The 22,876-nt window shown below is 40.7% G+C and overlaps 1 protein-coding gene across 1 annotated transcript in view; it reads left to right on the forward strand.

Annotated features, from left to right (window-relative positions):
* The window catches only part of LOC123811849 (meiosis 1 associated protein), a 60,364-nt gene that overhangs the window by 23,890 nt on the left and 13,598 nt on the right, over nucleotides 1-22,876 (forward strand). Inside the window, exons 4-6 of the mRNA XM_045828351.1 lie at nucleotides 9,719-9,892; nucleotides 13,689-13,851; nucleotides 15,041-15,182. Of these exons, the coding sequence (XP_045684307.1) occupies nucleotides 9,719-9,892; nucleotides 13,689-13,851; nucleotides 15,041-15,182 (479 nt within the window). The remainder of the gene's footprint in view (nucleotides 1-9,718; nucleotides 9,893-13,688; nucleotides 13,852-15,040; nucleotides 15,183-22,876) is intronic.

Consider the following 22,876-nt stretch of genomic DNA (forward strand, 5'->3'; position numbering starts at 1 on the left):
TAAGGCTAAAGGTTTGCCTTACCAAATATTAAGATGGTTAATTGTAAGGCTATTCTGACTAAGATGGTGTCATACTGAAAGAAGAATAGACAAACTGTTCAGTCTAGAACAGATGAGAGAGCCCCAAAACAGACAGCACGTTATAAAAGTTATATGTGGCTAAGCTGGCATTGCAGGGCAGTGGGAAAAGGATGGATCTTGTCATTGAATCATATTGGAATTATCAGTATCACATGTGGGAAAAATGAAATTTGATCCTACCACACACCATTCATAATAATATGTTTTAGATAGGTTAAACGCTTATATGTGACAGGGAAATCTTTAGAACTTTTATAAGAAAATAAAGAATAAAAATTTTATCACCAGAGGTAGGAAGGAGGATGAAGTATTTTCTAAATGAGACACAAAGTTTGCTAACCACAAAATAAAAGATTGATAAGTATGACTAGTTTAAAATGAAGAATTTCTGTTCCTCAAAAGACACCATGAAGAAAGTGATACAGTGAATCATAACTATATTGCCAACTCCTGTGATCAGTAAAGAACTGGTATACAAAATAAAGAGCACCTGAAATCCAATTTTTTGAAAAAAGACAATCTAATTTTGAAATGAGCTAAATAGCTGAACAAGCATTTCACAAAAGAGAAAATCTAAGTGGCAAATAAACATAAGAAAAATTCTCACCCTCATTAGTAACCAGAGATATACAAATTAAAACAATGATATACCATTTTATGCCCCCTAGATTGCAAAAAAAATTAATGTCTCACAATAGTATTGACAACAGCAAAGCAACAGAAATTCTTTTACACTGATTGGAATTTACACAGTTGTGTTAATTGGTACACAACTTGTCATTTTGTTATAATAACATTCACAATACCCTAGTCCTAATAATTGCATTCCTAGGGGACTGTCACCAGAAAGACTTTCACAATATACAATATACAAGATATTCACATTCTTGTCTCCAGGTATATATTATAAATCTTGAATATGGACATTATTCAAAAAGCCAGAATTAGAAACAACTCAAATGTCCATTAAATGAGGTGTGAATAAATATTACAAAGTACATTCACAAAGTGAAATATTATACAGTTATAAAAATGAATGAACCACAACTACATACAATAGTGTGAATGAAAGTTAACATTGAGAAAAAAGCAGATAACCAAAGATATATATTAACAATATAGTACCTCTTCAATAAAGCTCAAGCAAAACTAAAATAATGAAGTATTTGTTTAAAATAATATAACTACTTTTGAAAGCAAAAGAATGATAAAAAAATTGAGTGTGGCAAGGTTTCTCTTGGAGAAGATCAGGGAAAAGCATACAGATATCTTGGTAGCATTGATGACACTCTACATCTTAAGTTGAATAAAGGAATCCTGAGTGTTCACATGCTGCTGTGCCGCATAGCTTACATATATGTCGCATGTATTCATTTGCATATAATAAGATTTTATAATAGCCTTCTGAAGACTAGCCAGGTAATAAATATGCCAAAACTAAAAAGGCCACTGTGATCAATGCACTTTAGCATCCAGAGGGCACCCGTCCAGGTTGACAGCAATCTGCACTCGTTGGGTGTGTAAGTCTTTCAACCAGTTACAAATCAACCTAATGATGCTGTCAACCAGCCTACATCTCTCATCTTTGTACACAAGGATATCAGGTTCCCTTTCTAAGTGCTCACAAACCATCTGTTTAATATTTTCTCCTAAACTTTGCCACGGATCAATGTCAAGCTCTTCTGGAAAGGTATTTTATCCATATGTGTTTTCAGGAAACACCAAATGTTACCAACCCAAACATAGAAGATAGAGATTCATTGCTTCCTAAGGAGGTAGCCCTCTTCAATGCTCCATGCTTCAGTGCAATTGTCAGATTCCGCATTTTTTCCCCTTTTAGTGTCTTAGAAAATAGACCAGAAAATACAGCTGTATCTTGAGTTTGTCTTTGATAACTGTATTAAAGTCATTTCCCTGTGGCATTAGAACTAAATTACAACCACTGGTGTATTTATTACTTAAAGATTTTTAACACAGAGAGACATTTATTTCATTAAGAGAAGACTGGTCTCAGAGAAAAGCAACTCTTCTCTTTTTCAAATTGAATTAAAGAATTCTTTAGAGCTCAATGGAAAATATAAAATTATCTGAAAATTGGAATATTTAAAAATTTCCCTAACCAACTTTATCAAAAACTCATTTACATACTGTGCATTGCACTCATGCAAAGTGTACAATTCAATGAGTTTGACAGTTGACTGTGCCCATAAATCATCACCACAACCAAGATATTTCCATCGCCCCTTAAAAAACCCTTTTGCCCTTTACACTCACTTCATCCCTCCCTCGGTCTCCGGTGTATACCACTGATCTGCTTTTTGTCTGTAGATTAGTTTGCATTTTGTGTAAATGGAATTATACAGTTTATTCTTCCTTTGTGTCTGATTTTTTCCATTAAGATTTTGAAATCCATCCATGTTGTTTATATCAGTAGTTAGTGTCTTTTTATTGCTGAGTAGCATTATATTGTATGAATTTGCCACATCTTGTTTAACCATTCACCTGTTAATGGACATGTCAGTTGTTTATTTCCAATTTTTGCCTTTTGTGACTAAAGCTGCTACAAATATTTACACACAAATCTTTGGAGACATATGTTTTTATTTCTTTTAGGTCTTACTGTGTGTACAGTTCATCTTTTCTCATTCATTTATTTTCAACCCATTTGATCTTTATACTTAAAGTTTATCTCTCATGGACAGCATATAATTGAGTCTGCTTTTTATCTATTCTGTTAACCTCTTTTTTTTTTGGAGTGTATAGCCCATTCACATTTATCATAGCTATTGATATGGTTGAATTTAGGTCTACCGTTTTATTTTTTGTTTGTCTTCTCTGGTTCTTGTTCATATTTTCCCTGCTTTCTTTCTTTCAGGTGATGTAATATTTTAGGAATTCTATTGTAATTTATCTGTTGTCATTTAGCTATATTTCCTGGCATTATTTTTTAGTGGCTTCTCTAAGGATTATGTTATATATTCTTAACTTTTCACAGTCTACTTAGAGTCAAAATAGTTCCACTTCACATAAAATGTTGAAGACTCAGGATTACAATACTTCATGTAAGTAGGGATTAAAATATATTTTTTAAATTTTTGCAGCCTACTTAGAATTAATATAGTACCATTTAATGTCAAATCCACTTATCCCCTACAAACATACATACACACACACATGCCCTTATTCTGCTTCATTTTTCTTCATAGTATCTATCATTATCTGCAATTATTTTCTGTTTTATTTTTTATTTATTGTCTGTTCTCTCACTGGAATATAAGCCACAAAAGCAAAGAATTTGCCGCTTTCATTGTTGACACCAGTCAGTGCTTGGTCAGAGAAGGCACTACATAAATAATTATTTGAATGATAAATTAAGTGAAAGAATAAATGAATGAGTGAAAACAGTATTCTCCTTGAGTTCTAGGAAATTCATTTTCTCTATTTCATACTGTTCTAGCGATGTCTTAACCCCTTTTGTAGACTGGGGCCCCAGAAGATGGTCACCACCTGGGAGCCCTGCACTTACTTCTCGGCAGAGTCCACACTGCCGTAACCACCACTGTCCCTGCCACCTCCTTTTCCCCAGAGTCTGAGAATCACCTCCACAAATGAGGCAAATGAAAGGGAAGCTGGTCTGCCCCCAACATTGTGAACTGTTGGAAATTATCCTCATGCCACTGTTGATTTAAGGACTGGGGTTGAATGGCTCTGCATAGCTGTTCCTGAGCAAGTTCTGTCTGCTATGATTACCTAACCTGGTTGTTAACATCCTAGAGCTACTTCTATATTCCAAGAGCAGACAACACTGATTATAAACTGACCCAGGGAGGCTAAGATACCATAATTTCATAGTTTCTGAGGTTACGGAGCTATTTTGAGAATTTGATAAAAGCTAAGGACCTATCCCCTTCCACCACCCCACCAAAATATATCTATACACATACAGATGAAATTGTATACCATTTCAGGTGGTTCTAAGAACCCCTGAAACCCACCCACAATGCCCAAAAACAGGCTATACGAGGATCATTTGGAAAGAAACAGGGCTAGCCAATACAACAGGCCAGGGCCTCTGTGGGGCTGTAGAGGGTGTGCAGGACGGCCAGGAGCCCCATTTTCCTGGACCTCTTCTTCAGATATTCTATGTCAAGAGAGAAATACAGCCATTATATATGCATATACATGTGTTAAAACATTAAATTCTCCCGTTAAAAATTTACACATTTCCATTTTGTAACCCTGATTTTAGGCTGACTTCTGAGAAGGACTGCCTTAGGCATTACCTCATTTTCTTTCTTTCTTTTTTTAAGATTTTATTTATTTATTTTTAGAAAGGGAAGGGAAGGAGAAAGAGAGAGAGAGAGAAAGAAACATCAATGTGCGGTTGCTGGGGATCATGGCCTGCAACCCAGGCATGTGCCCTGACTGGGAATCCAACCTGCGACACTTTGGTTCGCCGCTCGCGCTCAATCCACTGAGCTACACCAGCCAGGGCGCATTACCTCATTTTCAATGATTAGGCTTTCTTAGTTTTTCTCTATAGTGGAGCCCTTCCAGAAAAGCTCAAAAAGAGCTCTTGCTCTGTGAAATAAGTCAGACAAAAAAAGTAAAGAACCGTATGATTTCACTCATGTGATATATAAAACTGAAAGCAACAAATGAACAAATAATGCAAACAAACAAAAACTCATAGACAGAGACGATAGTGTGGTGGTTACCAGAGGGAGGGGGAGGGAAGGTAGAAAAGGGCAAAGGGAGTCAAATATATGGTGACGGAAGGAGATTTGGCTTTGGGTAGTAAACACACAATGCAACATACAAATGATGTGTTATAGAATTGTACACCTGAAAGCTATATAATTTTATTAACCAATGTCACCTCAATAAATTTAATTTCAAAAGATTTTTTTAAAGGAAGCTATAGCCCTGACTGGTGCAGCTCAGTTGGTTGGGCGCCATCCCCTAACCGAGATGTCAGATGTCGCTGGTTTGATTCCAGGTCAGGGCACATGCCTGGGTTTCGGGCCTGGCCCCTGGTTGGGGTGTGTGAGAGTCAATCAATCGATGTTTCTCTCCCTCTCTTTCTCCTTATTTTCCCCTCTCTCTAAAAATAAATAATTTTTTAAAGAGAAGCTATAGTAAACCAAGAACAAGAAATCTCGTTTCCTGGTGGAAATTTAAAATGATTTTTTTTAAATGTTTAAATGTTTAAAGATAAGGTTATGGAAATGTCCCAGAAAGTACAAAATTGGGGGCAGGGGCGGGCAGGAGGGAGGGTAATGAGGAGGGGTGTGTTGGGGGCGTTGTTCGCGAAGCGAGGAGCGAAGGCACCTTGAGGGGTGGAGGGGGGTGGAGTTTGGTGAATGATCTGCTTGTGGCCACAAGGGGGCAGGGTAAGTCTAAAAACTGAATGTGAGTGCTGGCTGCTGTGTAGGCTGCAGTGAACCAGGCCTTCCTGGCTTGTCTTAACCACACACTGCCAGCTAGCTGCACCCTCAGTCTGATAACGTTTTTATGACTGAGTGGGACCTGGCTCATTCAGTGTCCCGTGCCCTGTTCGCCAGTCAAGGTAGGAGCTGCTCTTCAACATCTGAGAAGTAAGAAGTCTCCCTGTCCCCCAGGTTTAGCACATTTAGGTGTATTATACTTGTGAGGAACACAGTGCCAAGTGTTGGGGTTCTTCTGTAAGTTGGTGCTGGGGAGGAAGTAATCTCCAAGGGAAGGGCCGGGGGGGAGTTTTAAAAAGGGAAGCACATTCTTGTCCTGTAAAAGCAAATAATTTTGTTGATGAGAGTAAAGAAGAAAATACCATTTGTTGAAACTACTTGGTGTCATTCATAGATAATCATCTCACTTCTTATGCCTCACTATAACTGAAATAGGTTGCACTATCCCCACTTTGCCCACAGTAACACAGCTAACAATTTCCAAGTCACAATTCAAACCCCGGTCTTTCCACTACATCCCACCATGTTTCAAAAACTCACAGAAAGAGAATAAAACTCTTCAGGAGAAACCAAATAACAAGTATAATTTGTTCTGACCAAATGAAGGCTACAGATACCCAGGGGGTGCTGATTAAAACTGAAAAAGGGAGGATATAATTAAGCATAGCTTCCTGAACAAAGTCAGCTCTGAGCTGAATTCTGGGGGAGGTGCAGGCTAGAGATTGATAGAGTAATAAAAGCACTAAGGAAGGAAGGAAGTCATGTGGTAAGGAGACTAACTTAGTTGAAACAGAAAAGTTACAGGAAAAAGTAATGAGAGCCATGGAGAAGGGAGCAATTGTTTAATTTATTGTTTAACTCAACAGATCTTTGCTGAGCTCCCACTCCATGCACACTACCTGTGGGGGATGGGAGGAGTCCGATGAGCCATCGCAGAAAAAGGAAAGAGTGGGGTATTGGAGAAATAACCAGTATGACCAGTTGTATAGGATGAGTGAGGGGAGAAAAGATGACAGCAGGAAGGCAGCACATGCTCTTAAGCAAAGGTGGGATCTGATGAAACTATGTTTTAGAACATTTGATTGTAGTAGTACGTAAGTACTGAAGGAGAAGGAATGGAGGCTTGACGGATGGCTAAGAGGTTAATGCTCTGATCCAGGCACAAGGAAAGGAATGCCTGATCCACTGACAGAGAACATGAAAAAGATGCCTGTTCCGCTTTACACGTTAGTTGTCAGCTTGGACAAAGTGACTGTTCCTGGGAAGCTGCTGAGTCCCTTCCAAGCCTGCAAAACTGCAGATCTGAACCTGAAGCACAGTGTCTCGGTGGGAATTACATGAGAGCTTTTTCAGAGAAAGAAGCTCTGCTCTGTGGATCTCCCAGGAACCTGTAGATTGAGAACTTGGAGAAAACTTTGGGAGCGTTGATGGGGCGGGTATCTGCAGAGAAGACTGGTATTGTCCCTTATGGGCGTGCCATGTTTCAGGCTTGGTTCTTTGCAGAATCAAAAGGTTATTTTGTCAACACCCTCTCTGCGATAGACTCACCTTATCAAACTCAAGTCCAAAGTAAAAGCCAGCCTATTTTAGAGGGAGAATCATTACCACCATCATCACCAAGACCTGACAAACACATCCTGCCTTTGGGGCATGTCACTGGGCCAGCATGCCCCCTCCACTGAGCCACTCTAGGAGAGGCACTGCCAGTGTGCGCCCCTGTCGCTCCCCTTCTCTGTGCTCCATTTCTGGCCAGTTCTCTCCCTTTCTAAGGAACACATTCATTCTATTTTTTAACCCTCACCTGAGGATATGTTTTTATTAATTTTAAAGAAATAAGCAGGAAGAAGGAGAGATAGAGAGAAACATTGATGTGAGAGAGAACTATCAAACATCAACTGGTTGCCTCCAGTATGCACCACGACCCGGCCTTAAACCCTGAACCTAGGTATGTGCCGTGACCGGGAATCAAACCAGCAGCCTTTTGTGCAGGACAATGCTCTAACCAACCGAGCCACCCGGCCAGGGCAGGACACATTCATTCTTTGGATAAGCCTGTACCATCCATAGGCTCCAGCCCAATCTTGCTCTGGTCAGTAAACCATTCTCCTTTGTTAAGGTCACTGTTTTTAATGGGCCTCACCACTCAGTGTTAATTTTATGGCTTAACTATCTGAGGGAGCCCCTATTTTTATATCCAGATTTTTGCTGGGAGATAACTTAGTGTTGTCTCCTTATATGGCCTATTTGAGCAGTTTCCACTCTTCTATCCTTTCCCTGGGAGAAAAAATGAAACGCTTCTTTCTCTTCTCCAGCACTGTGTTGTTTGAACTCTGAGTGATATTATCCTTGCTGCCCAGTTCCATTCCTGTAGCTCTGTGACTGCCTCTGTGTGCTTTAAGGATTATTTTGCCTCCCTGAAGAGAGTCTGTTCAATCATTTCCATATGTCATTCAAGGTGAAGTCCAGGCTCAGAAAATGAAATTATTTCTTGTTTTGCCTATGACAAAATAAGATCCACATTATTTAAAAGAACCTTCCTCTTTACTTACAAGGGATATTTCTTTGACGATAACTTCATATTTATCACTGTAGTCCCCTAAAACATAATGGGGCAGGTGAGAGTTTAAGGAAGCATGGTCAAGAATAATGTTCCCTTATAACTGTAATAAATATTTTTGATATATATAATATTGCTTTATAAATGCCCAAAGAGTGCAAAGTATCACATATCTCTGTACTCTATATGGTATTTAATCTTCTATGTAGTACATAATGTTACTGCTTAAAGAAATGAATAAAATAACTAATTAGCTAATGAATCCTTACAACTCTTCACAGAAGAGTGGTAGAGTTTCTCTCACACATTTCACAAGAGAAATGCATTTGGTGCCCCTTTTTAGCCACAGAGTTAGTCGTTAAGTATGCTGTGAAGTCATCTAAGTCTCCCCTGTGTGGGTACCAACATGCTGGACTGAAGCCCTTTGTTTCCGTGTGGAGAGTCTGCCACCTCTGCATACTTGTCCTCAGGAATGTCGTTCTAGAAATAAACCAGCCTTCTCCCTGGGGCCCATGAGTCACACACAGAAGTTAATTCATTGGAGCAACTGGCTTTTCTTAGGCCCTTTGTAAAAGTATTTCAGAGAGGCCCTCATGGTCAGGCCAAAAAAAAAAAGTGGGTTCCTCTTCAGGTTCTTTCCAGCTCTTGCCTCATTTCCTCTCTCTGCTTCCTTCACCACCTTACACTTGGCTTTTCCTGACAACCTTTACCTGCAGACCTAGACCCCAGGTCCTGAGCTAGTGTTGCCTGAAGCAGGAAGTAGACTAGCAAAGCCTCCTCACCCACCCACCAGCTCCATTCATTCATATTTGGAATCAAATTACACTCCACCGTATCATTCCTGTGTTCTTGGCTGCTAAACACACTTTTGAGTCTCTGCATGCCAAAGACAATCTTGTGTAATCTGTGTCAAAAGATGGAGCCTGGGAGTTCAGCTTTATTTTTCTCTTCATCTTTTTGTATTTTATTTTTTATAACAGAAGTACTAATTGAATACATTTTCACTGTGAAACAACGTAAAGCTGAAGTTCTCCTTGTTAACTAAGTATTTAACTTGCATTGCTATATTATTTTACTGCTGTTTTGTATTCTAGGATGCTTTTTAAGTATAAGAAATACATGATAACAATAAAATTCAAACAGTATAGAAATATGAGTAGTAAAAATGGAACATATCTCAGAACTGCCCCATTTCCACTTCTGTCCACGGCTAACAGTTTGGTGATAGCCTTCCAGACCTTTGTGAAATACATTTACATACATACATATTTTTATATAAATGGGCTCATCCTACACATCTGTTCTACAACTTTATTTACTTACTATCTCATAGCTTTCCATGTGAGTACATTTACTTTGTTAATAGCTACATAGTACGCCACAGTTTGATTGTGCCATAATTTATTTAAGCATTGCCATATCAGTGAGCATTTGAATTGCTTCCTATTTGGGGTTTTGATTACAATAATGCTGTACTGAACTTCTTTGCCTGTGCTTCTTTGTGTACTATCCAAAACTGTCTGTAGGGTAGATATATGGAGGTAGCATTAATGGGTCAAAATCTAAGATTTTATAATTTTCAAATTTTACAATTAAAGAATTAAACACTTCCCTGTTTCCCTTTCTTCTGCAGAGAGTTCTTTCCTGGGAACTGACATTGACCTTCAGACTGTAGACAATGATGTTGTCAGCATGGAGATGCTCTTCAAAGCCTGGCTACATAACAGTGGAACAGACCGAGAACACGTTCACCTTCTGCTTCCTTCACAGTCTTTCAGCAAGAGTTCCAGAGCCACAGATAATCCAAGTAACACTCCTAAAACAACATATTATGTAGGCTATCATAATCGTAGTCTTAGACTCCAGATTGGTGAGTCACCAGAATACAGAGCACTTGAGATTTAAGAATTAGAGGAGGACTGGATGAAGCTGTTCAGTGTTAGCAGGAGGAGTAAGAAAAGAATTTCTAAAAAGTGAGCAGTTAGAAAACTGAACGTAATTAATCCCAGACAGCAAGGGACAGCTAGTTTAGAGGCAAAAACGTAGACACCTCAATACTAGGGCAGCAACTACACTACAAAAGAACACAGTGAGTTATATATTTTTCTCAAATTTTTAATTTTTAATGCAGTAGATATTAATGATATTATAATTTGAAGCATGCTGGTACCTCAATAATATCAACAGGGCCTATGAGTAGAGGAAAAGAAGCAAGACTAAACCAAAATTAAATAGAGGTCTTCTGGATAGTGAGACATCAAATTGGGGGTGAGGGGGAGTAAAGCAGCTACCAAGGCAGGCCCCTGAGAGGACATTTAGAGACCCAAGACCATGTCCATAAAGCATGTTCTGGCAATTATGAAAACCAAGAGATTGATCCAGTGTTTTAGACATGCCACCGTGGCCCTGGATATTGTTCTGTCTGGTAGTGGTATTCATTCCAGGTCCCACTAGTCTCCATCCCCTTTGAAGATTGGCTCAGGATCCAGGGTGACAAGGGCCTGCAAATGGGCCCATCAGTACAGTCAGCCACACCGAGTTTGGAAAAGCTGACTCCTCAGGGCCTAGCTAAAGGGAAAGGGCCACGGTGTGTCTTTGGGAGTTGGCATTCCCTCAGAAAAATGGGTACAGACCCCTGGCCCCAAAGGGAAAGACACCCCTTGGTTCTTCCTGGGGATAATCACTGGGTCCTTACCCATCACCCCTATTCCAACCTAGGGCCTGGAATGCCTTTGACAACTTATCTGGATTTTTTTCTGTCATTCCTTTGAGTGTAAAATCTTCCCAGGACCTTCTTTCCAACCTTTGTGTCTAACGGTAACAGTGCCATTTGCTCTCTGTCCCATTTTCTGGAATTCACTTCTTATCTGCTTTTCCCCAGACACTGTGTCAACTTCTTTCCTTGCATTATCCCATTTCATCCTCACACAGCATCATGAGGCAGGTAATGTTACCGTATGTCATTAAATCTAAGATGCAATCAGTAGTAAGATATACTATTATTTTCTGTACCACTAAGAAATAAAAACACTATCAATTAAACATGACACAGTGCTTTCTTATCACTTAGAAATATTTTCTCACCCTTAGAATTTTTTTAGGTTGGAGTAATGTGTGAGGGTTAAGGGTGTGTGTCTGGCCAGTGGTAATTATAGGACACATATAGAGATGCAAGTATGTGAAAAAAAATGCATCTTGGCATCAATTAAATGCATATTATCCCTATTTTACAGATGAGAAAACTGAGAGTTAGAGAAATTAAACATTTCCCTAGGGATGCATGGAAAATTAACAGTGGAACCAGAATTTGAAGCTGGGCAATTCCAGAGCCCACTCTTACCCTTAGGATTAGAAGTCTGTATTTTTTGCATTTGACTACTCTTAGCCCAGAGGACACTCACCAAACCCAGGTCTATCTGCCTCCAGAGCTGGGGCCCATACCTACTATGCAGCCTGCCTCATGCTGGGTAATTCTAGACAAGGATGCTAGAGATTCACTTCTCTTATTAGGAGAGCAGAGGGCCTCAAAGGCCAGGAACTCTTGCAATCAGTCTTTCTTCCACTGTTGCACAGTATTTGCCCATGGTGCTGTTGAGAATTTCTCTGCTTTGCCCTCTCTTTCCATGGCTTTCAGCACCAGAACCAGAGCCCAAACATTTATCTTCATCTGCAACCGTTTTCCAGCAGTTCATGGGTCTTCACGGTGCATGGTAGAACTTAGATCCAGACTCATCAGCGCTTCTGCTGGGGAGGACTTCCCTGCAGTCCAGATGCTCAGACACAGTTGGAATGAGGTCTGGGGAAAGTTGACCTCCTGTAGTTATCCATTGTTTAAAAAACTGATGCATTGCCAAATACATGGATTTCTAAAAATGTGGCTCATTACAAAAAAAAAAGTGAAACAAAACAAAACAAAACAAAAACGCTAAGCTCTCCTACTCCAGCATCCTTTGAGGACTGCCCTTCAGGTGTTCACTTTGACTTCTCTTTATAAGGTTCTCCACCCCACATCGCCTGCTTCAGTAGCTGCCTAGGGCCCTTCACCCCATCTATAGATGCCTCCCTCAGAGGCCTCCATGTGATGGATAAAGTACACAGTCAGCTTCAGATGAGTGTCCTTTCTCATTTCTTTGGTTTGGGGTCTGCCACCTCATCACCCAGGTTCTGGGTGGTGAGAAGCATACCTTGTTTTAGACCCAAGGCCTGCTAAAACAGCTTTCCCAGCCTTGGAGCACTGCTGGCACTACCATCCCCATAGTTCTCAGCCCTGGTTGAAAAAAAAAAAGTCACATGAGGAGCTTTTCTTAAAACCCAGCATCCAGGCTTCATTCCAAGAGATTCCAATTTGATCAGTGTGAAGTAGGGTCCAGATATCAGTGTCTTTTAAAAGTTTCCTACATGATTTTTAATTCTGTCCAAGTGAGAACCTCAGCCAGGTGAATACAGCTATCCAGTCCTAAAAACCAGGAACCCGACAATGAAGTCAGGCACACAGGAAGGAGGGGAAGCTGGAGCTCTAGGCTAAGTCCCTCCTACTGACTTCCTGTGCCCTGGGACACACCAGAGGCACCTCACACGACATCGATGTCTATGTATGATTGCTGAGCCCAGGAGGTCCAGCTGGACCTAACATCTATGCTGGAGTCCTATTTATTTCTATACTATTTCTACTTTTTGTTTTTACCTCATGTTGCAGTTAGTATAGTCATTTCATAAATCACTAACACCAACTACTAACCTTCTCATAAGGATTCAACATTGGTTTATTCACAGGTTTGTTAACAGTGTTCGAACCTGGTACAAATTTTATTGAAAAACTTTGTAATATCTAGGATTCAAGCTTAGTGCAAAAGAACCCTGTACACTGTGGCATGTGAATAGACTTGCTGGAGCAGAAGCTTAATAATACACAAGAGTATAATACCTTGATGAGTAACTCATACCTAGTCAAACCTCCCCTCAGAAATGTGGTCTGGTGTCACCGTGATGCTCCAAGGCTCAGAAGGTTTTATACTTTGGTTTCTTTGGGGAATTTAAAAGTAAACTGTTTTGGCAACTTATTCCTCCTCCCCCCAAATGTCCCTACAAGAGACCACAGAGGGGAAGTCCTTCCGCAGAACAGTAGCTGTCAGCTGACTGACTGACTTCCGCTTTCCTGCTCTTCTTTCATCTGCCCTGTAGTCTTGCCAAAGCTTAGCCACAGGGAAGCAGCAGAGGCAAGATTTCCTTCTGTGATTGCCAAAGGGCCTCTACATATTATAAGGTTAGCTGCCTCTTCCACAGAGGACACATGATCCTCTCAGACTGGATCACAAGCCAGATCTCTCGCTATTGGGCAACTGCTCAGCCAGCCCAGGAGTAAAATAAGTAAAAATCATGTCAGACCCAGAAAATGTTACCTGCTGTGCAGGGCAATACTGTAGGTGCCAGACCTGCTCCGCCTCTGTAAACCCATCATATTTTCCTCTTTCCAGTCTCTTGCCTGCTCCCGACCCTTACTTTCCTGGTAAAGGTGGAATGAGTAGCAGATGTTGTTTCTGAACCACATAGCCCGAGGTAACTTGTGATAAACATCCTTCCCCCAATGCCATTTTTTATTGTAGTGTGCCTGAAATGTGATCTCCAAGAGCGACTTCTCAGCCCATCTCTGCTCCCTGGCACAGCTGATGGCTCCTTGAAAATGGATGACCCCAAAGGAGACTTCAGCACACTCTACCAGATGGCCTCCCAGTCATCGGCCTCTTATTACAAGCTCCGGGTGATCAAGTAGGGTCCATGGGAAGCTCCCCAACCCATGCAAACACTGATTCTTACAGGTTCCAAGGCTAGGAAGTCCAGGGATAGAGGACATCCCCAAGTGTCAGGCAGGCGAGAGTCTGTTCCAAAGCAGCACCTACAGGTATGGGCATGAAAAAGCATGGTCAGGCTGCTCAGCACAGGGAGACAAATGAGCAGAGGATGGAGATGTGCCTCAGTAGGACAATGAGGGTTGAATGAGGATTGGAAATCCAGAAAGTCTCTGAATGCAGAGACCTATTGTGGTTAAGCATCGAGAGAGATCTGGACTTCAAGGAGCAAGTGGTACATAGTGTCTTCCCCTGCCCTCCCATTTCTCCAAGTCAGTGACTTTCAACCTTTTTATCTCATTCATTGCAAAATAAACTAAGCTAAAATTCTGCAGCATACCAAAAAGTAGATTTTTGGCTGATCTGACAAAAAATAGGTATAATTTTGATTCATTCACACTGGACAGCTACTGTTGTATTAACCATCATTTTTTTATTTGACAACCTAAGGGAAAAGAGGTCAGTGACCCCAACTAAATAGGTATCACATGTTTTAAAAATTCTTGCAGCACACTGGTTGAAAATCTCGACTCTAAAAACTAGAATCCCTGCTTCCAGGGGAACCAAGTTCAAGGTAGAATTAGCCATGAAGGCTAAGGCCATTTTTACTGTTTCCTAGTTCCTATCACAGTGCTCAAATCAGGTATCTGCACAAGCTCATCCATGGGTTTCTGACCATGGATGCTGCTAGGAACCTTCTGAAATGCATCCACTTCTTAGATGCATCCTCTGTCAGCATATCACTTCAAAAGAGCCAGGAATAGGATGCAGATGGTTGGCATACTATTGTGTTACATGGTGCTGTAGCAGGGGTATTATGGGAGTGTCCCCAGGCACGTCACTTGGCATAGAATGAACTCAGGAGAAGAAATTTTCATCAGAGCCTTGAGCCTTCATGATGGCTGCTTCATTCATTGATTAACAGGCTTTGAAAATGTGCTGTGTGCCCGATACCTTGCTAGGTACTGGCCATACAAAGATGAATAATTCACAGTCCCTAGCCTAAAGGATTTCACAATAGGGTTATAGATTTAACTGAATTTTAGTGAATTTGGGTTGAGGTTCCGGATATCATTGAGGAGACATTCCCTGCCATTGTCTCTTCCCAGGGCTCTCAAATCCAGTGGGATCTGCGAATCAGTGACATATGGTCTCCCATTCATCCTCAGACCCACAAGCTGCTGGCAACTGGACTGGGATGAGCTGGAGACGAATCAGCAGCATTTCCATGCTTTGTGTAACAGCCTGCTGGTGAGTATCTGTTCCACGTGAGGAAGAGGAAGGATGTTCAAGTACCAACCACAGAAAAGCAGTTAGCTGAATTGTGCCCTGATTCCAAACCTGTCCCAATCCTCAAGAGGACAGGAAAAAACAGGAGATACTCTGAAATGTAGATTAAATATGACTTACCTTTGTTGTTTCATGTTATAGAGAATAACTCTTGAATTCAATTATATGATACTAAACTTCAAAAGCCCCGTGTTTTTACACTTATCCAATAAATGGCAGCAAGGAATTTTCCATAAGTAACTATATTTTAAAACTTATTTTCTTTCTAACACTGTCCTGGACATTGTGGTTCATTTAAATGAAGAGTACCTAGTCTGTGCCAAACATCGTGCTAAGCCCTAGATATTTAATGGTTAACATAATAGATTATGTTATTTTTGACCTCAAGAAACTTACTCTCTAATGGAAGAGACAGAATTAAGCATGTTGCAAACTGTGAAGTTTATGAAGAAAAAGAAGTAGCTGTTATAAGAAAACATCTCTGTGAAAGTGACATTTAAACTGAGACCTGCCAGATAAATGGGAATTAGCCAGATGAAGGGTGGCAGGAAGAACACTCCAGGTGCAGGAAAAGGAATGTGCAAAGACCCCAATGCTAGAAAGAGCTGAGAGAATAATCAAAAATAAGGCAGCCAGCCATGGCTGGGTAGCTCAGTTGGTTAGAACATTGTCCCAGCACACCAAAGTTGCTGGTTCAATCCCTGGTCAGGGCACGTGCAGGAAGCAACCAATGAATGAATGAATAAGTGGAGCAATAAATCAGTGTTTCTCTCTCTCCCCTCCACCTTCTTCTCTCCTTCTCTCTAAAATCAATTTTAAGTATATTTTATTCATTATGCTATTACAGTTGTCCCATTTTTTCTCCCATTTATTGCCCTCCACCCTGTACCCTCCCTCCCACCAGCATTCCCCTCGCCCTTCATGTCCATGGGCCATACACTAAGTTCTTTGGCTTATCCACTTCCTATACCCTCCCCCTGTCTTTTTTGTACCTACCATTTATACTTCTTATTCTCTGTATCTTTTACCCCATTATCCACCCTCCCCGTCCCTGCTGATAACCCTCTATGTGATCTTCATTTCTGTGGCTCTGTTCCTGTTCTAGTTGTTTGCTTAGTTTGCTTTTGTTTTTGTTTTAGGTTCAGTTGTTAATAACTGTGAGCTTATTGCCATTTTAGTGTTCATATTTTTTATCTTCTTTTTCTTAGATAAGTTCCTTTAACATTTCATATAATGTTAAAGGGCTGGGTGATGACAAACTTCTTTAACTTGATTTTATCTGGGATAAGCCCTTCCATTCTAAATGAAAGCTTTGCTGGATAGAGTAATCTTGCATGTAGGTCCTTGCCTTTCACAACTTTGATTACTTCTTTCCAGTCCCTTCTTGCCTGCAAGTTTCTTTTGAGAAATCAGCTGATAGTCTTATGGGAACTCCTTTGTAGATAGCTGTCTCCTTTTCTCTTGCTGCTTTTAAGGTTCTCTCCATATCTTTCATCTTGGCTAATGTAAGTATGATGTGCCTTAGTGTGTTCCTCCTTGGGTCCAACTTCTTTGGGACTTTCTGAGCTTCCTGGACTTCTTGGAAGTCTATTTCTTTTGCCAAACTGGACCAGTTCTCCATTATTTTTTCCAATGAGTTTTGCATTTCTTACTCTTACTCTTCTCCTTCTGGCACCTCTATGATTCGGATGTTGGAATGTTTATAGTTGTCACAGAGGTTCCTACGCCTCTTCTCATTATTTTGAATTCTAGTTTCTTTGTTCTGTTCTGGTTGAATGTTTATTTCTTCCTTCTGCTCTAAATCATTGATTGAATGTCAATATCCTTCCTTTCACTATTGGTTCCCTGTGCATTTTTCTTTATTTCACTTTGCACAACCTTCACTTTTTTCTCTATTTTGTAACCATAGTCAACCATTTCTGTGAGCATCCTGGTTACCAATGTTTTGAACTATGCATCTGATAAGTTGGCTCTCTCTTCGTCACTTAGTTCTGTTTCTGGAGTTTTGATTTGTTCTTTCATTTGGGCCATATTTCTTTGTCTTGGCATACCTGTTGCATTGTAAGGGCCGGAGCCTTAGGCATTTGCCAGGGCAAGGCAAATCGTGTCACTGCGTTGTGGTCCTGTATGTGGGGGAAGGGTCAGAGAGGGAACAATGCTGCTTGTTCAGCTCTTGGCCAACTTTCAGTCACTTCCTCTGCTACCCACGAGCAAATTGGGCCCTTCTGGTGCTGATTCCCAGGTGGGTGGATTTGTGTACATTCTAGGACCCTGTGGATCTCTCCAAAGAACTCTCCTGCAAAACTGGGAGTTTCTCCCGCCATGCAACCCCCACAGATTTTTACAGTCAGAGGTTTTGAGGCTTTCTTTTCCCTCACTGGAACCCTGGGTTGCGTGGTCTGTCTTGCTCCCCAGTTGTTCCTTCTGGTTTACCCACATGCAAATGAGGGACCCCCCAGCAGCTGCCTTGCCTGCCCAGTCCTCCAACCCCTGCCTTGCCAGCATCCTCTCTGTCTCATGTGCCTGTCTCTATCCCTCCTACAGGTTGAATGAATATTTCTTCTTTAACTCCTTGGTTGTCAGACCTCCACACAGTTTGATTTTCTGGCAGTTCTGGTTGGTTTTTGTTTTTAAATTTGTTATTATCCTTCTTTTGGTTGTGTGAGATGGCAAAGTGTATCTACCTACGCCTCCATCTTGGCAGGAAGTCTCCTAGAGTTCAAATGATGGCCTAGTAGCTGGGAGTCTTTGGGCTGCTTCTTTATATTCTTTGGATTCAAAAACCCATATAAATTTGAATGTCTAATTGGTTTTATTAAGAGATTCATGAATTGGGCAGCAACCCATCTAGCAACTAGAAAGGCATTCTTCTAAAATCAATTTTTAAAAATATTTTTAGCCCTGAATGGTGTGGCTCAGTGGATTGAGTGCTGGCCTGTGAACCAAAGGATCCCGTTTTGACTCCTAATCAGGGCACATTACTGGGTTGGAGGCCAGATCCCCATTAGGGGGCACGAGAGGCAACCACACATTAATGTTTCCTTCTCTTTCTCCCTCCCTCCCTTCCCCTCTGTCTAAAAATAAATAACTAAAATACTTTTAAAATAAAAATTAGAATGTTTTTAAAAATAAATAACAAAGAGGCCATTGTGTCTGAAATAAAGAGAGTGAGGGGAGAGAGTCACAAGATGGGAAGGACAAGAGAATAAGAGTCAAATGGTGCAAAGCTTTGTAAGCCAAATTAAGGACTTTGGACTTTAAGTACAGAAGAAAAAAATCATGATAAATGAATCATCTAAGTTTTATTTTAAAATTACTTCAGCCAAAATTTGGAAAAGAATGAACAGAGGCAAGAATAGAAATAAGAAAATGAGGCAGAGGGCATTTCAGTCATCTAGGCAAGAGACGATGGTGGTTTCGACTCCAGTGTTGGAAGTCAAGGTGAAAAAGGTAAAAGGATTAAAGAGATGCTTTAAAGAAAGAGTCAGAACTTGGTGAAGGGTTGGATGTGGGGAGCAAGGAAGAGGAAAATATCAAATAACTGCCCGGTTTCTGATTTGAACAAGTAAGTGTATGCCATTTCCTGAAATGACAAAACTAAATAGCACATACACGAAGCAGTAATGCAACACTCACAGGGCAAAATATATAAAACAGCCACCAGTATAATCTAGGACATATGCAGCTGCTAAGTGGATACAAAATAAAGGTTTGACCTAGCAGGACATGCCTGATTAGAATGGCACAGCAATGCATCTCTTTCACTATCAGAAGCAGACTTCTTTTTTTCCTGTTTCAAAGCCCACACTGCCTTTTGGGTCCACCCACTGAGTTCCTGTTTCCTATCTGAAGAACACCCATCTCCTGTCTTTGCTGAGCAAAGACAACAGATGTGTTCTGACTGTTAGAGCCCAACAGCTCAGTTTACTGTTCACTCCACCCAGTTCCTCAGGATCTCGGAGATTCTACATCACTCAAGAGGAATTTCTCTCAAGTGGCTTCAGTACATTCTTACAGTACGTGATATTTTAAACAGACATTAGCAACTTTTTTTAGGACAAGTCAGGAAAAATCAGAATTATTTATTTTGAAATAATTCATTTTTGCTTTCTTTTTCATTAACAACGAGTGATATAATGTTTAATTCTGTATTACCATAAATTAGAGTCTGGGTGTTTCACCTAGGTTATTTTTATATAGCTAACTGACTTCTGAAAAACCAAGACTATTTCCAAACAGAAACTCCTCGGTCTGGGACCCTGGCAGCTCTCCCCTGAGGGCATCCAAAGTCCATTTTTTATAGTTTGCCTCAAACCTCCTCTTCTCCAAGAACCTTTTACCAATGTACCATCCTCTGCAGCAATCTCTCCTATTTTCATTTTAAATGAGTTAAAAATACAGATAAGCATAAAGTACAAAGTTTTCTTACCTCCCAGAATTGAGAGTTGTTACATGTTGGCGTGTTTGCTTTTACCCTGCATGTGTGCTTCTCTGTGTGTAATAAAATAGTCCCCCAGATGTTTGCAGTGCCTCTGATCCCCAATGTCATCACCACACTCCAGCACTGCCTTATTCCCTGCAATCATCAACCACGAAATAGCTGTGAATCCTTTGAGTTCATTTTTCATTTTCTGCTACTTCTTCATTTAGGTATCATGACTGCTTTTCTTTTTTGTATGGAGTTCTCGGGAGTGACTCTAGAACAGTTGGTTTTCCCTGCTAGATGGCGATCAGCCAGGGGGCACTGGTCTGTGGATACCCTCTGTGAGCCACCAAACTTGGTGAGGAGTTAAGTATGTCTTGCTTCTCTCCAGAGTATGTATTGTCTTCTTACTACAGTTCACATCGTGGTCCTGGGTAACAGATTCGTAGAAGAGCTCAAACAAATTTATGGTGCAGCACCCAGCAACATCTGGGCCCTGTTCATGGGGAGCTCTGTGACTAAAACAGCTTTACTTTTGATTTTCTAACTGATCTAGTTTTCCTCTTGTTTTGACTGCTAGAAGCTCAAAACCAAATATAATGGCATTTTAATACACTGCTGGAGGGAGTGTACATGTTCTGGAAAGTGATACCCTTCAACACTTTCATTCCATTGCTGGGCATGTAACCCAAGAAAGCAATCCAAAAGAGAGCAAAGCTATAGGTACCAGCATGTTCATCTTACTAAGTGCTAGTCACTTAACCAAGTGTTCTGCATACTCTACCTCATTTAGCCTTCACGATAGCTCCATGAGAATAGGAACTGTTCATCTTGTTTTTACAAATTGGGAAGTCTGAAGAGATCAAGTGACTTACCAAAGGTCACACAGCTGCCAAAGTGGCTGTCAGAATTTGAATCTACTTCTGCGGATTACAAAGTGAATGCTCTTAACTTCTTGCTAAATTCCCTACTCCAGATGTGGCCAGACAAATAGACTACAACACGGAGGCTAATTCTCCCTTACTGAATACCCCATGCTTCTGTCCTCCACTGGACATGAAGTAAAGGGACTGGGTGCTTGTGATAGCTCCTCTCCCATCACATGTTACAGCTTTTCCTTCTACTCTTGGTTTCTTCCACCTCGTCCAGATTAATGACCACTCTTCTTTTCTGGAAAAGAGAGACACAAAATAGTGTTTGAATGGCTCTTCCTTCTTGCCTTTTATGTGCCATCTTCCCCAAGCAACAAAAAGCCTCAAAGGCAGTGTGTTATAGAGAGAAGAATTTCCCACAAGCCTCATCTCATTCAATAACAACTATTTTTTGAGTGCCTACGATGTAATAAGACTTATTTAGAATTTTAACCTTCTTGGTCCTGTTTGTAAAAGTTTTTAGCACTTCTTTAACTTCATCCTTGATTTTGTATTCTTTCTTACAACTTTTTTCATATGTTCTTTTAAAATCTGATGTTGTCAGCTCCCCTATGTAAGTCTCTTGCCTCCTGTTTCTCATCATGACATTTCCCTCCAGCTAACTTCTCATTCTGACTTCTGTCTTTCTGTTAATAGCAGCAGCACCATTGTCTACTCACTCAGGCTTGAAACCTCAGTCACTTCCAGCCCTCTCAGTGTTTACACCCACTTCATCGCTAAGTCATATCAGTTTTCTTCTCATAACATGAATTGTAACTGTCCTTTCCTTCCCGTTCCCACTGCTCATTCTTACCAAGACTACTTCAGTAAACTCCTAACTAGCTTCCCTACCTCCAGTCTCTTCTCCTTCTGATTTGCTGTGCTCAATAAACCAGGTTAATCTTTTCGAAGCATTCCCCTGACTACCCCATGTTTTTCCATGGTGCCAGTATGCAGGGCTTCAGCCTTGTCTGTTCTATCTTCATAGCATCTACCAGTATTGCATGTGTCTTCTCCTCTCCATCCTATAGATCACCATCCTCATTTAGGCCCTTTTTACATCTTTCCTTTAATATTGTAATACTATCTTAACTTGCCTAAGTGCCTATAAGCTTTTCCCCTTCCCAGTCCATTTTACATACTGCCACCAGATTCATCTTCTTGAAACACAGCACTGATCCTGCCCTCTTCAGCTTAAAGATATTTTGTGACTTAGTGTTCATTCTACTTAACCAACTCCAGCCTGTCTTCCACTATTCTCCTTCATGTACCACACACACCAACCAAATTAATAGACAGACTTTCAATTGCCCCACCTTTGAACCTTTGTTCATGTTATCCCTTCTCTTGTCTCCATGTGTTCAAATCCTACCCCAAACTGAAAGACTCAGCTCAAAGGGTCCTTCTGCACTGAAGCCTTTCTGAATTCCCATATTTGTCATTAGATCTCTGTGTGCTCTGTCTCTTTTTAGAGAAAAGCATATTTCAATTCATATGATCCTATTAGGCATGGGTTAAAGTATAAAATATAAATGTGACTACCCGGACTCCAGCATAACATGAGTGCCTTTCCCTGGCATTTTTACCACTTCTTCACTTTAGCAACTAATTCCTGGGCCTTAATCAAATTTGGGTTCAGAGCAGAAATTGTTACCTCTCTCTTTTGGGACTCAAGGCAAGGCAGTTTTCTAACCTGTGGTGGTAAAATATAATTTGTACTGTCCATGAAAAGATGGACTTTAGAATCAGATGGCCTGAATGACAGCTTCATTATTTCCCAACTGTGTGAATTTAGGCAACAGACTTAACCTCTCTGAGCATCAGTGTATTCATCTGTTTGTAACCCTGACACGTCTCCTGGCCCCATGGCGTTCAATCTCTGCATAAATGGTAAAGAAACACTACCCAGAAGCCAAAAGATATTTTTAAAATTAATTTATTTGTGCTTTCAAAGAACACCAAAAAGGAAATGGTTCATAACCTACAACATTTCTCACATTTTCTTCCTCTGCTCCTTTATTATATCTAACCTAGATCCATCCCCAGGCCCTTTCTCTCTCTCTCTCTCTCTCTCTCTCTCTCTCTCTCTCTCTCTCTCTCTCTCTCACACACACACACACACACACACACACACACACACTGAATAAATAAATAAACACAAAAACACTGTCTACACCCCCAATCCTTGTTCCTCTATCTTCTTCCTCTCTCTGTCTCAGCCATATAATTTTCCATAGATTGACAGCCTCCCTGAATTGTCCCCTCCCTCTCAGGTCCTGTCTCTCTCTACCTATCTGAAATATCCAGGAAGAGAATTCACA

The sequence above is a fragment of the Phyllostomus hastatus genome, unplaced genomic scaffold (genome assembly GCF_019186645.2).
Source record: "Phyllostomus hastatus isolate PE091 unplaced genomic scaffold, TTU_PhHast_1.1 phas_scaffold_78, whole genome shotgun sequence".
NCBI classification, from domain to species: Eukaryota; Metazoa; Chordata; class Mammalia; order Chiroptera; family Phyllostomidae; genus Phyllostomus; species Phyllostomus hastatus.